The sequence below is a fragment of the Nematolebias whitei genome, chromosome 7, assembly GCF_014905685.2.
Source record: "Nematolebias whitei isolate Nwh7 chromosome 7, NemWhi1, whole genome shotgun sequence".
NCBI lineage: Eukaryota > Metazoa > Chordata > Actinopteri > Cyprinodontiformes > Rivulidae > Nematolebias > Nematolebias whitei.
Window position 1 is genome coordinate 46,403,270 of NC_056504.1, and position 11,993 is coordinate 46,415,262.

The 11,993-nt window shown below is 41.4% G+C and overlaps 1 protein-coding gene across 1 annotated transcript; it reads right to left on the reverse strand.

The window, feature by feature from the left end:
• Positions 1-106: 106 nt before the first annotated feature.
• On the reverse strand, positions 107-8,485 carry trib3 (tribbles pseudokinase 3). The gene is made up of 4 exons (XM_037678968.1): positions 7,940-8,485; positions 4,962-5,240; positions 4,547-4,839; positions 107-3,548 (listed from the first exon to the last, which is right to left on the reverse strand). The coding sequence occupies exons 2-4, from the start codon at positions 5,238-5,240 to the stop codon at positions 3,065-3,067; spliced, it is 1,056 nt and encodes a 351-aa protein (XP_037534896.1). The 5' UTR covers positions 7,940-8,485; the 3' UTR covers positions 107-3,064.
• Positions 8,486-11,993: the final 3,508 nt, after the last annotated feature.

An 11,993-nucleotide genomic window follows, 5' to 3' on the forward strand; every position in this document is an offset into this window, starting at 1 on the left:
TCCAAAAGTTAAAAGTGCAAAAAGAGTCGAATCCACATCAGTGTTATGTGATGCACGAGGACAACAGGAAATAAATGTGTTTGAAGACAACAACACTTTTCACTTTCTTTATTAGCAGTCAAAATAGAAACACACACACAAAAAAAATATTGTTAACAGGCTTCAGGTCTGATTCTGAAGCCTCAGTCAAAGGTGACAAACGATAAATAACTTCAGAGGTATCTCAAGATTAAAATCGCTTAAGTTGTAAACCTTCTGTTTGGTCACAGATCTGTTCTTCAGCTTTAAATGTTCCAAAGTTGCTCTGAAGTTCATGTGACGTGACAGAAACACTTCATTCTTCACCTTTCTGCGTTCGGTTTACGTCCAAGCAAAAATACTTTACAAGAATCTTAAAAGTATTCTTTAAATGTGCCATAAAAATAACAAGACGGGGGAAATGTTTTAATAGCTGTGATGTAAAAATTTAATGCTTGAAAAAAAAAATAAACATTTCTCTCTTTTAGTTTAAGATTTACTGACTGGGATCATCCAAGACTAAAGTATTTAAACTGATGTCGAATTACCGTAATTTCCGGTTTATAAGCCAATACTTTTTTCACACGCTTTGAACATCATGGTTTATACAATGCTGCAGCTAATTTATTTATTTATTTTTAACCAGCAGTGTTAGAATAAAACATTTACTATACGTATTTAATAAAAAGTTTTAAAAAAATCTTTCTGTGTAAATATCTCATGTTACAACGTGAACACCCGCAGCTTATAAACAAGCGCAGCCTATGTATGTACAAAATTATAATTTATTTTAAAATTTTCTGGGCGTGGCTTATATCCGGGTGCGCTCAATAGTCTGGAAATTACGATAATTAATCTCTGTAAAACTTCTCTCAGATTCTTATTATTTTCTTATTATTTTTATTCAAGTGCTCTCTGCTGGTGACTTTCCAAAATTATTATTTTCTTCTGCTAAATGCTGCAAAGATTAAAAAATGTAAACAAATTAAAACCATTTCAGCTGGTGCCTCCTTTAAAGTCTTAGTTTTTTTTTTTTATTATTTGGTGTTTTTTCTACTTTTTGCATTAAATTCCAACACGGCACTCGAGCTAATTCAATTTTCCATAAACACAATATTTAAAAACTGGTATCAACTTAAGTCACTCGGGAGTTTTTAACACCCATTAGCTGTCAGTGGAAGTACACAACAAATGTTTATGGGTAAAACTTATTTAAATGTTTATCAGTCACTTTGTGTTTTTAACTTTTGATGGGCTAAATTTCACTAAAACATCACAATGTGAGGATCTGCAGGAGATACAAATATGGAGGAGCAAAACCAAGGACTTTATAAGCATCAACTTTAAGCACAAGACTACCGGTACCTACGGTAAATAAAAAAATGGGCAAGTGTAAGAAAAGTACATTTACCATGAAGCTGCTCACAGTACTACTGAACATTTCTAAAGTTGAAGACATGCTCCTGAACACTCCTGTGTGGTAGTCATGTGTAAAAATGTATTACTTATGCAGCATCAATAATTCAGAGAGAGCAGGTTGACATCTCAAGAAGTTATCTGAGCCCCCGCCGTCTGAAAGAGACGAGACAACAACAAAAAAACGTGAAAGCTGCAAGAGGAAGGCACTTGAAGTTCAAGTAATCCAGGATTATACACTTGGTAGTGTTTGTCACTTCATGTAAAAGTACATTTGAGATAACAAATAGATCTTTGTGAGTTTTTACACCTTTATGGAGAAATGTTTCAGGCTTGAAGCAGGAATTAATCTTTTGTTCATAAATCGGGAGTCTACACTGCCTGCGCAAATAGTCAACTTTTAAAAGTTATTACGGAATATGGAATGCACAACTTGTGGCATAGATGTTACTATTTCAGAAGAGTCCAATCATGGAGCTGCACGAAGCGAACAGAACCTGGAGTTACCGAAACAACTAAAATTAGATTAAGAACTGCTCGACACATTATTAAAACCTTTGGATTATGGTGGGAAAACGTTAACCATGCTCAAGTAGTCGAGGAGAAAATCATTTTCTAAAAAGCGTCAACCACTTTGTAGCTTAACAGATTAAAAAAATAAACCATTGAAATTGGTTTGGAAGCATAAAACTGGATTTTGGAGCGATGGAAAAAGTTCCAGTGGTGTGACGAACATCACGATGCTCATGCTCAAAAAAAAAGATTGAACACTGTACACGAAACACGGTCCAATATTACGCGATTGGAACAGTAGGGCTACAGTAAAAAGTTAACGAAAAAATACTTCTGACAGATGCCGCCATTTTGTAGTTTTCTCTCAATAAGCCTACGCCGTATCGCCACTCAAAAGGACTGCATTTCCCAGAAGCCAACAGTGCTTCTAGCCGTTGCTTTCTGCTGAAACGAAGGAAAAGTTTTGATCTGATCCGAAAAAGTTCGGGTTTTATTCATAGTGACTTCGGCGCTCGGTGGATGCAGAAAGCCGTACCGAACCGACTGAGAATTGGACCAGAACCGGACTTCCTGCATCATCTGTCAATCTGAGCGCCGCTTGCCAGCGGGGAGGCGTAGCTTAGAGGTCCGGTGTTTTCTTCGGCACTCACCAGGACTTTTTAAAATCTGGATTTGGACTCGATCGGGACCATTGTGTGGTTTTGTTTGCAGAACGTAGCTACTGTGCAGTACACAAGTTGTTACAACTACGTAGGAGTTTAGAACATTGCAAGAGTGTGGGAAGGATTTATAAAGCCTTAAAATATACTTAAATACAAAAATAAATATAGTGTTTCTACTTTGTGTTTCACTTATTGTGGGGGTGTCATTTCTTTTTCCCATGGATTAGCCACCACCGATCGACCTTTACATTTTTTGTATTGTGCCCTAACAGTGCCATGTTCATCTTCAAGACTTCTTGTGTAAAAACATCACGTTGAATCAACTGATGCCACAGCTGATGTCACAACGAATGAAAGATTTGGTCCAATTAAACATTTAATATTGACTTTTTGTCAGGCAGTGCATCAGTGCAGGCTCTCACACACACACAAAAAAAACACCGTGTGTAAAGATGTTAGTGTTTTTCTGTCCATGTTGGCACCACTTGGTCATCATCCTCTTTGTTGTGCGTTGTGCTTTGGTTGTGTTGCGTCTTGTTTGCGTTGTGATGTTGCACAAGAGGATTGGTCAGCCAAGGGTGCATCAGCAGCTCTGACGCCGTCAGTCTCTCAGCAGGTTCCTTCCTCAGCATGCAGCCAATCAGACACCTCGCCTGTGACGACAGCCAGTTGGGCACACTGAACACCCCGCGGCGTATCTTTGCAAACAGGGCGGCGGGCTGCGTGTCCTGAAAAGGGTACCGTCCAATCAGCATGGTGTACAGAGACACGCCCAAGCTCCAGATGTCCGCAGCCCGACCCGAGTAAGACCTGTTCCCAGTGGTCAGCAGCTCAGGACCAACGTAGGCGGGACAGCCGTGCCTGTCCGTTAGAAAATCGTCATCAGGGTTACCGTGCAGAAGCACGCTGTCGTTCAGGCCAAGCAGGGCCAGACGAGTCCTGGGGGGGGTAGAAAAAAAAAAACAAAATGACTTTTTCTTCCAATGAAGCTCCAGTGCTGGTAAAAATAATACAACAATTTGGAAGAAGTATTGATAGAGTGTACTAATCTGGCGTATTAGCTCAGTGGTTCACAAAGCTGGGGTTGGTGCACCGATTGCAGCTTTCTGGACGATCAATGATCTCTAAAAAGTCTGACCAGCCGATTCCGATTTTGGTCAATTCTGATTTTGTTTTATAAGCGACGCTGTCGGGTGATATAAGGTCACAATGCACCTTCAATTTTCCAATCTTATTTTATTGAAAAACATACCCAGAAACAATACAAACTTGTTTTAACTGGCCGTGAGGTAGTGCTCTGAAATATAAATGAAGTTTAGACAATCGTTGTTAAAACTACAAAAACACCGGTTTCTCATTTAAGTATCGGCCGATCTCCCAAAATTAAGGAAATCGGGTGCGCCCCTACTGTGGACCATTATGTGGGGGGTCTCATGCAGATCTTTAAAAACCACATTTGAAAATGATTGCCAGTAGCTAATTTAGCTCCAACTGCTAGAATGAGATGAAAACGGCTAAAATAAGCTAAAACCAATCAAATGGTTTACAAAGCGTATTGCAAAGACTGTTAACTGTAACCAGCAGTAACTGGGCTCACGAGTCTCTGGAACTTTTATTTCAAAGGAGTTACATGCGGAAAAGTTTGGGAAGCACTGTTTGGAGTATCCATGGTATTTTCAGTACCATCAATAACTCAGTTTTGCAGTATAAGTATTTCATTTAGCTGTTTTTGTTTTTATAAGCTCACTTGAACCAGTGACATCACCTCAACAACTCATTTGTTTTTGTCTCTACCACAGTATAAAGTGTAACAATATCACCGGTGTATGTCCGTGAAGACAAGCCTGAAGTTTTACAGCATCATTAAATTCTGGATTACTTGTGTAGTACACAGAGTTACTGGTGCTACAATCAGAGCACCTGTCTCTGAGTCTCACCTGTATTTGTCTTTGAAGACGAAGCGCCGGAGCTTGAGGTCTCTCAGGATGACTCCTTGGTGGTGGCAGTGAGCCACGGCGTTCAGCATTTGAGCAAACAGACGCCCCGCCTCCTCTTCGTCCAGACGTTTTCTGCTGCGCACGTACGCGTGCATGTTGCCATAATGGCTGGGCAGGAAGACGTACACTTTGTCTCGAGCGATGACCACGTCCTGCAGTCCGCAGATGTTTTCGTGTTTACTGACGCGACTGTAGGCTGCCAAACGTTCCTGGTAACCACGCAGAGGGAGTACCTGTAACCATGACGACACAGAAGTACTGTGACTGCCTTCAAAGTCTGTGTGAATACATTTGACCAGTGGCAATACTTTAGTATGTGCTCTGGGCTGTCCTGTATCAGCCTTATTCTACGTACCTGGCAGGTGTACTGCTCCTGCGTGCTCGCATGCACAGCCCTATACGTCTCCTCCTCCTCACAGCTTTCATGAAGGAGGTACGGTCCGACTCTGGACGGGGACTGGCTCGGGTTGGATTTGGGGACAGAGTTTGTCGGCTTGAGGTACGCCGATAAGCCGTTGGAGGGAGGAGGCGGGTCCAAACGAGCCTGTTTACATTTTGGTAAATGGTCTTGAGGTTCCGCCAACAGCCTCTTCAGACACTGCTGACTCCTGGTGGTGGCCACGCCCATACTCATCTGTGACCGGAGAAGATGGGAAACATCAGGAGAGGGTTAACGCATGGATGCATGCATTTCATTTCAGTTTTGTTCTACCTGAAAAACACAAGCACTATACTCGATATGGACAGACGAAGCCTTTTTTTTTTTGAGAAAACGCTTTAGAACATGAGCTAAAGAGGAGAGCACCCTGTGCTCCAGCATCAACGTGTGCAGCCCTGCAGAGAGTGGTGAAGGCTGCACAGAAGACTTGGAGTCAGCCTCCCCACCTTCACAAACATCTACACCTCTAGATGCAGGAAGAGTGCCACCTGCATCATGAAGGACCCCACTCACCCAGCACACACATTTTTTTTTACCCGTTCCCCTCAGGCAGAAGGTTGCAGAGCATTAAGTGTACAACCACTAGCCTGAGGAACAGCTTCTACCCTGACGCTGTTAGACTCTTCAGAAAAATCACTGTATTGCCACTTTAATTGGTGATATGGCACTTTATCCATGCTGCTGATTTCTTACCTGCTATATTCACACCCATCTGCTCACAAAAGACTCATGTTCAGGCTGCTGTTTCGTACACCTTATTTATATTATATTATTGCGTTTAGCATTTATCTTAGATCCTTATATACCGTTTCTTTTTATATTTTATATGTGTGCTATTTTGGGGTGTAACTGGGACCTTGAGTACACAATTTTGTTCCACCTCATGTACCACATGTGATGCAAATGACACTAAAGAACCTTGAACCTAAAGCAACACTTTAAAAAGGTAAATCTATTCAAGTTAATGCCTCATAATCTGCTAATGTGCGCAACGTTTCTGTCTTTTATAAGCTGCATATTTAGCTTGACGTAATAAAATATATCAGTAAAAAAAAATAAAAAAAAAACTATTAAACGAACGACTCGGTTTTAACTGGCGTGCAAAAATCCACAAATAACTTGACTGTAACGAATAAAAAAAGGATGTGTAAAAACTGGTGTCGCGCAAAATGAGCTGAATTTGGTTCTTCTCTGCTGCAGCGCCCTCTGCAGGTGGAACTCTCCACCACCACCACCACCCACTCAGCCTCCTCCTTCAACAAAGCCCTCTTCAGCAACATTCTCAAATTAAGTAAAAAGATGTATTAGGATCAAATCAAACTGTGTTCTGCACCCCTGCTGCTTACAAGTAACACGGTGGGCGTCTATAGGCTTCCTGATGCAACTTCCTGTAAGCTGACAGGAGCTACAGCTTTCAGATTGTTGCATCACAGCACAACAGTTTATAGTTTAAAAAGGCTTTAAACACAGTCAACACCTACACACACACACACTGTGAGTGTGTGTGATTGGGGTTTTATATGAGTTGCGGTCACCCTGGCGCTTTCCCTCCTGCTGAAGCATCCTGAGTCACTGTGTCACCATGGCAACGTGGTCCACCCTCACACACACAACGACTGTGACTCGTCTGAAACATCCGATTGTGAAAGTGCAGCCCAGAAATAAAAGTGATGCAGAAATCCTCCCAGAGCTGACTCTCGAGTTATTTAGAAAACAAAAACCGAGACTTCTCCGAAACTTCCCATGATGCTCCTCTGACTCAGCTGGTATTGAATCGAATCAGACCGTGTTGGGAAACGAGGAGTTTTGAAACTAAATCGACCTCTGGTGCAAAAAAGTTAGCATGAGAAGCTTTTTTTTTTTTTTTAGTTTTACCAAAGACAAATACAATTTGCGATCTGTAAACAAAAAAAACAACTTCCTGAACAGTTTAACGTTCAAGATGATCTCGTGTGCTGTTGATCCTTTTTACTGTTTAACTAGAAAACAACGCTGGTGTAAGACCACACAGTCCGAGGGCTTTTTGTTGCATCAGAAACTTTGTGATGCAACTTAAAAGACGTATTAAACTGTGATATTGTGTGAACTTTAGACAAATTGCAATAATGATCCATGCAAATAAAGCTGCCTTTGTTTATTTCGTGTATTGCGATACTCAAAGGGATTTTGAAAGTTGTGTTTTTATTACACCAGTTACACCAGTAGGATTTCACTTTTATTTTCTGCCTGCAAGTTGACAGTAAAACACAGATTCTAGCCTTTTACTATAACATACTAAGAAAAAATTAATTATTATCGAAAAGTTTGATAAAATGTGAACAAACCATTAATTGTTTACATTCTGACTAAGTGACTGAAATAATTTATTTTTCAAGCTATGAAACTAAATGTATTGTTAAAAAAGTGGGAATATAAACTGTTGTATAGGCAAATATAAAAACTTATTATTCTCAAATCCATTTAACACTCAAGCTAATGGAATTGTGCTTTAATTATTTAATCTTAAGGTACATTTATTAAAGTAAAGCTTTTAAAGAGCTCCTTGGTAAAAGACATTAAAAGGCACAAACTAATTCCACATCTTTAAAGCAGCAAACCATCTGCTTGATAATGTCAAAAAACAAATAATTGGAGTTGAAATAAAAAATAATTGAGTCTTTCTGTTTAAAATATATATTCAGCACTAATTTCCATTAAAAACCATCTAATAAATAAAGAATAAATTATCTCAACATGTTATAAATAAATTAAGTAATCGGAAAACCTAATTATCCACATAATGACGTGGCGCTTTTCATCTTAATGAGCATTTATAATAACTTTTTTATTAATTATTTTATCATAAATAGATTTTTTTTTTTTAATCCTGAGCTGTTCTCAGGTCAGTTTCTTACCTTTAAATAAACGGACTGGTCCGGATTGCAGGGTCACAGGAAACCAGTAGAAACCCAGTCCAGTCTAGCCGAGCTGAAGGTCCGGTTCTGTTGGAGCAGCAGAGTTCGGTTCACTGGGACCAGTCTCTGAGGTGCTGGGAGGACTGGCGATGACGTAGGCGCCTCGTTTTCCCTTCTTCGGTTGCGCAACCGCACGTCCGTCCGTCAGCTGGTGGTTTTTGGAGTCTTCCTCTTTAATGTGGCTTCAGATCAAACTCAAGTTGTTTCTCTGGTCATAAATCGAGAGAAACAACCTGTGGAGTGAAACTAAAACTGAAACCCGTTCTTCTTTGGTGGGATATCCGGAGCTGAAGCGAACAGAGTCGGTCTGCGAGTTAAAATTAAAATAATAAAAGTGAACAACGTCGGAGTGTCTGGTTCATTCCGCTCTCTGGTTTCTGCTGACCCTGCTGCGGCCACTGGTGCTGGACTCTCCAGAACTTTCAGCCCGGACTGAGGAGACTCAGACCCGCTCCGTTTGGTTTGGTTCTTTCCTCTCGCCGTGACGTCACTGAGAGTGGGCGGGGCCTGGATGTTGCAATCGGGAGCAGGTCGGTCGTCAGACTCAAGCGGAGCGAGACGTACCTCACGTACTTCCGCTGAGGGTCGGAACGTGGGATTCTCGTGAACCAACTCACGAGCTAAAAATACACGTCACCTCACATTCTCACACACGAACATACGTTCGGATTAAAAAATGTATATATTTTGTGTGACAGCCAGGGGCACCACCACAGGAGGAGCAAGGGGGGCAATGGCCACCCTTACATATATAATTTTTTATTCAACCTTTATTTATACAGGTTAATCCCACTGAGCCTCAGGGACTCATTTAAAGCGAGACCTGATTTCTTTAACAAAGAGTGATGACAACAGTGGATAACAACGACAACAATAGACGTTCATTAAAAGAGGCATACATATTTTTTTCCCTTAAATTAAAATAAACCAAAAGGGCAGCTGAAAGGAAAAAGTAGCAAAGAACTCCAGCTAGATTATAAGGTGGTGTAGAACACTAACAACAGGAACATGTCTGCTTTGGTTCTTGCCAGGAACAGATGTTTAAAGCCACTTAGAGAGGTCAAGGTCGAGAGCTTCAGATCTTTATTGAATATATTCCAGGAAACGGGAGCGGAGTAGAAGAAGGCCCTTTTTGCCTCGTTCAGTCCACACTGAGGGGACACTGCAGGTAATAATGTCCTGAGAGCGCACGCTGTAGCTGCACTCACATAGAGACATGTAGGAGGAGATGTATGAATGCAGCAGACCAAGAAGTGATTTAAAGATCAGTCAGAGTCAGGGTTTCTTTATTGTCATTCGCGCCTCATGTGGTGGAGTGAAATTATGTACACAGGGTCCCAGTTACATCCAACAATAAAATGTAAAAGAAAAACAATAATAACATCTAAGATATGAACTAAGAAAAACATCAACTAAATGTACACTAAGCACTCATAAAAACATTACGTCGAACATCAGCACAAACATGAACATGAGTCTGTGTGAGCAGATGAGCACGCATGAACACATCAACATTTAAACAGATCAGCAGCAACATGAAACAGATCAGCAGCAACATGATGTGATTTTTTTCACAGTGATTATTCTAGTTAGAGATTCATGAGTCTAACAGCCTCAGGGTAGAAGCTGTTCCTCAGTCTAGTGGTTCTACACTTAATGCTCCTTAACCTCCTTCCTGAGGGGAGTGGGGCAAAAAGTGTGTGTGCTGGGTGAGTGGGGTCCTTCATGATGCAGGTGGCCCTCTTCCTGCATCTGGAGGTGTAGATATCTGTGATGGTGGGGAGGCTGATTCCGACAGACTTCTGTGCAGCCTTCACCACTCTCTGCAAAGCTTTTCTTTCTGCAGCTGTGCAGCCTCCATGCCACACGTTGATGCTGGAGCACAGGATGCTCTCCACTGCACACCTGTAGAAGGAGGTGAGGACTGAGCTTCCCAGACCAGCTCGTCTCAGCCGTCTGAGGAAGTAGAGTCTCTGATTTGCTTTCTTGATCAGGCTGGTGGTGTTGTTGCTCCAGCTGAGGTTGTCATTCATGTGTACACCCAAGTACTTGTAGCTGGAGACCACTTCCACTGCAGATCCTCTTATGTTCAGGGGGGTGTAGATGTTTTTGTTCCTTCTGAAGTCCACACTCATCTCCTTTGTTTTCTTCACATTGATGTGAAGGTTAATCTCTTTGCACCAGCTCTCCAGGTGTTCCACCTCTTGCCTGTAGCTGGACTCATCATTGTTTGTGATGCATCCCACCACCACTGTATCATCTGCAACCTTTGCAATATGACAGCCTGGATGGGTAGCTGCACAATCATACATGAGCAGAGTAAACAGGAGGGGGCTCAACACACATCCCTGAGGAGAGCCAGTGCTGAGGGTTATGGTGGAGGAGGAGAGGTTGTGGATCCTCACTAACTGTGGTCTGTTTGTTAAAAAGTCTAGTACCCAGTTGCAAATGGAGGGGCTTAGTCCTAGTGTGGATAGTTTGTCCATCAGGGTTTGGGGGATCATGGTGTTGAAGGCGGATGTGAAGTCCACAAAGAGCATACGGACGTAAGAGTTTTTCTGCTCCAGGTGGTTGAACCACAGAGGAGATTGCATCCTCTGTTGATCGGTTCTCACGGTATGCGTACTGATGAGGGTCCTCGTTGATGTTGATGGTTGTTTTGATGCGAGTCAGGACCAGTTTTTCAAAGCATTTAGCGACTATCGGGGTGAGGGCCACTGGCCGATAGTCATTCAGACCAGTCACTGAAGAGCTTTTTGGGACTGGGATGATGGTGGCAGTCTTCAGGCCGGTGGGAACTGTCTCCAGGATAAGTGAGGTGTTAAAGATGTCTGCCAGCACCTCGCAGAGCTGATCGGCACATTCCTTCAACACTTTTCCGGGGATGTTGTCTGGGCCGGTTAAAGATGAAAATGTACCAGTGAGAGAGTCTGCGTGAAGTTAATGATGTCCAGTTGACCAGTTATTATAGTTATAAATATGTTGAAATTTACCCCGTCCCCCAATTCTCCCACTAATGGGGGATTCAATCACAATTCCCCAAGCTATATAAAAAAAAATACTGTTTTCTAACAATTAGTGGTTAAAAAAAAAAGAACATTTTACATAAATAAACTGTAAAAGTCTTCCTGAATAAAGACAACAGGTGCAAGCTGAAGATGAAATTTTAATTGAATATTTGATGCAGAAAGCCAATGTCTCATTCTCAGGAAGTTAATTGCTCTCAGTAATTTCAGGGAAGCACCCGGTCAGTTTATAGGTTGATTAATGTATTCTCCATTTTATAATCTGAACTCAACCACTGATGTGAAATTAATGAATTGCAGTGGACTCTACATGTTAACCAAATCAGGAGAAGATCAAAATAACAAATAAAACATAAGGGAGACCGGAGGACCCAGGTTGTAGATTTTTTTTTATAAATTTATGACAAAGAAATGTCAAGCAGATTATCTCAGGGATGCAGCAGCAGAATCTGTCTCCTGTAAGATTGTCTTAAGTTTATCAGCAGGAAAGAGCGAGGTCACCAGTTTTATCCTGACATTAAGGTCATATCACTTTAAGAACAATATGACCTGCATCAAACTGAACAGATACGCACCATACATGACAATTCTATAATTCTTCTTACAGAGGTGACTATTGCTCCTCACTCCTGCCTGTAGCAACACTTCATTGTACATCTATAATGAAAAAATGTTTAAAAAAAATCACAAAAAATAATTAAACAACTGTACTATTTCATAATCAGGACCATTTTAATGAGGAGCATTACTTTGTGTCTGGAAATATAACATTTGTTTTAGTTGTGTCAGCAGCGGTGCAGTAGCTCAGCGGTCATTTAACCCTGAGGCTGCGGGTTTGAGCTCAGGTTGTGTCAGAAAGGTCGTCCAGCTTAAAACAGTAACTAAATCTTTCATGCGAGTTCGCTGTCTAAGGTAACCCCTGCAGAAGGGAGCAGCTGAAAGAAAAACAGTTACACCGGCATCTTATT

Coding starts and splice junctions, on each gene's coding strand:
- trib3 (XM_037678968.1), bottom strand. CDS start 5,240: ATGAGTATGGGCGTGGCCACCACCAGGAGTCAGCAGTGTCTGAAGAGG. Junction 4,840..4,961: donor AGGAGCAGTACACCTGCCAG/GTACGTAGAATA, acceptor TCATGGTTACAG/GTACTCCCTCTGCGTGGTTA. Junction 3,549..4,546: donor GTCTTCAAAGACAAATACAG/GTGAGACTCAGA, acceptor TACCCCCCCCAG/GACTCGTCTGGCCCTGCTTG.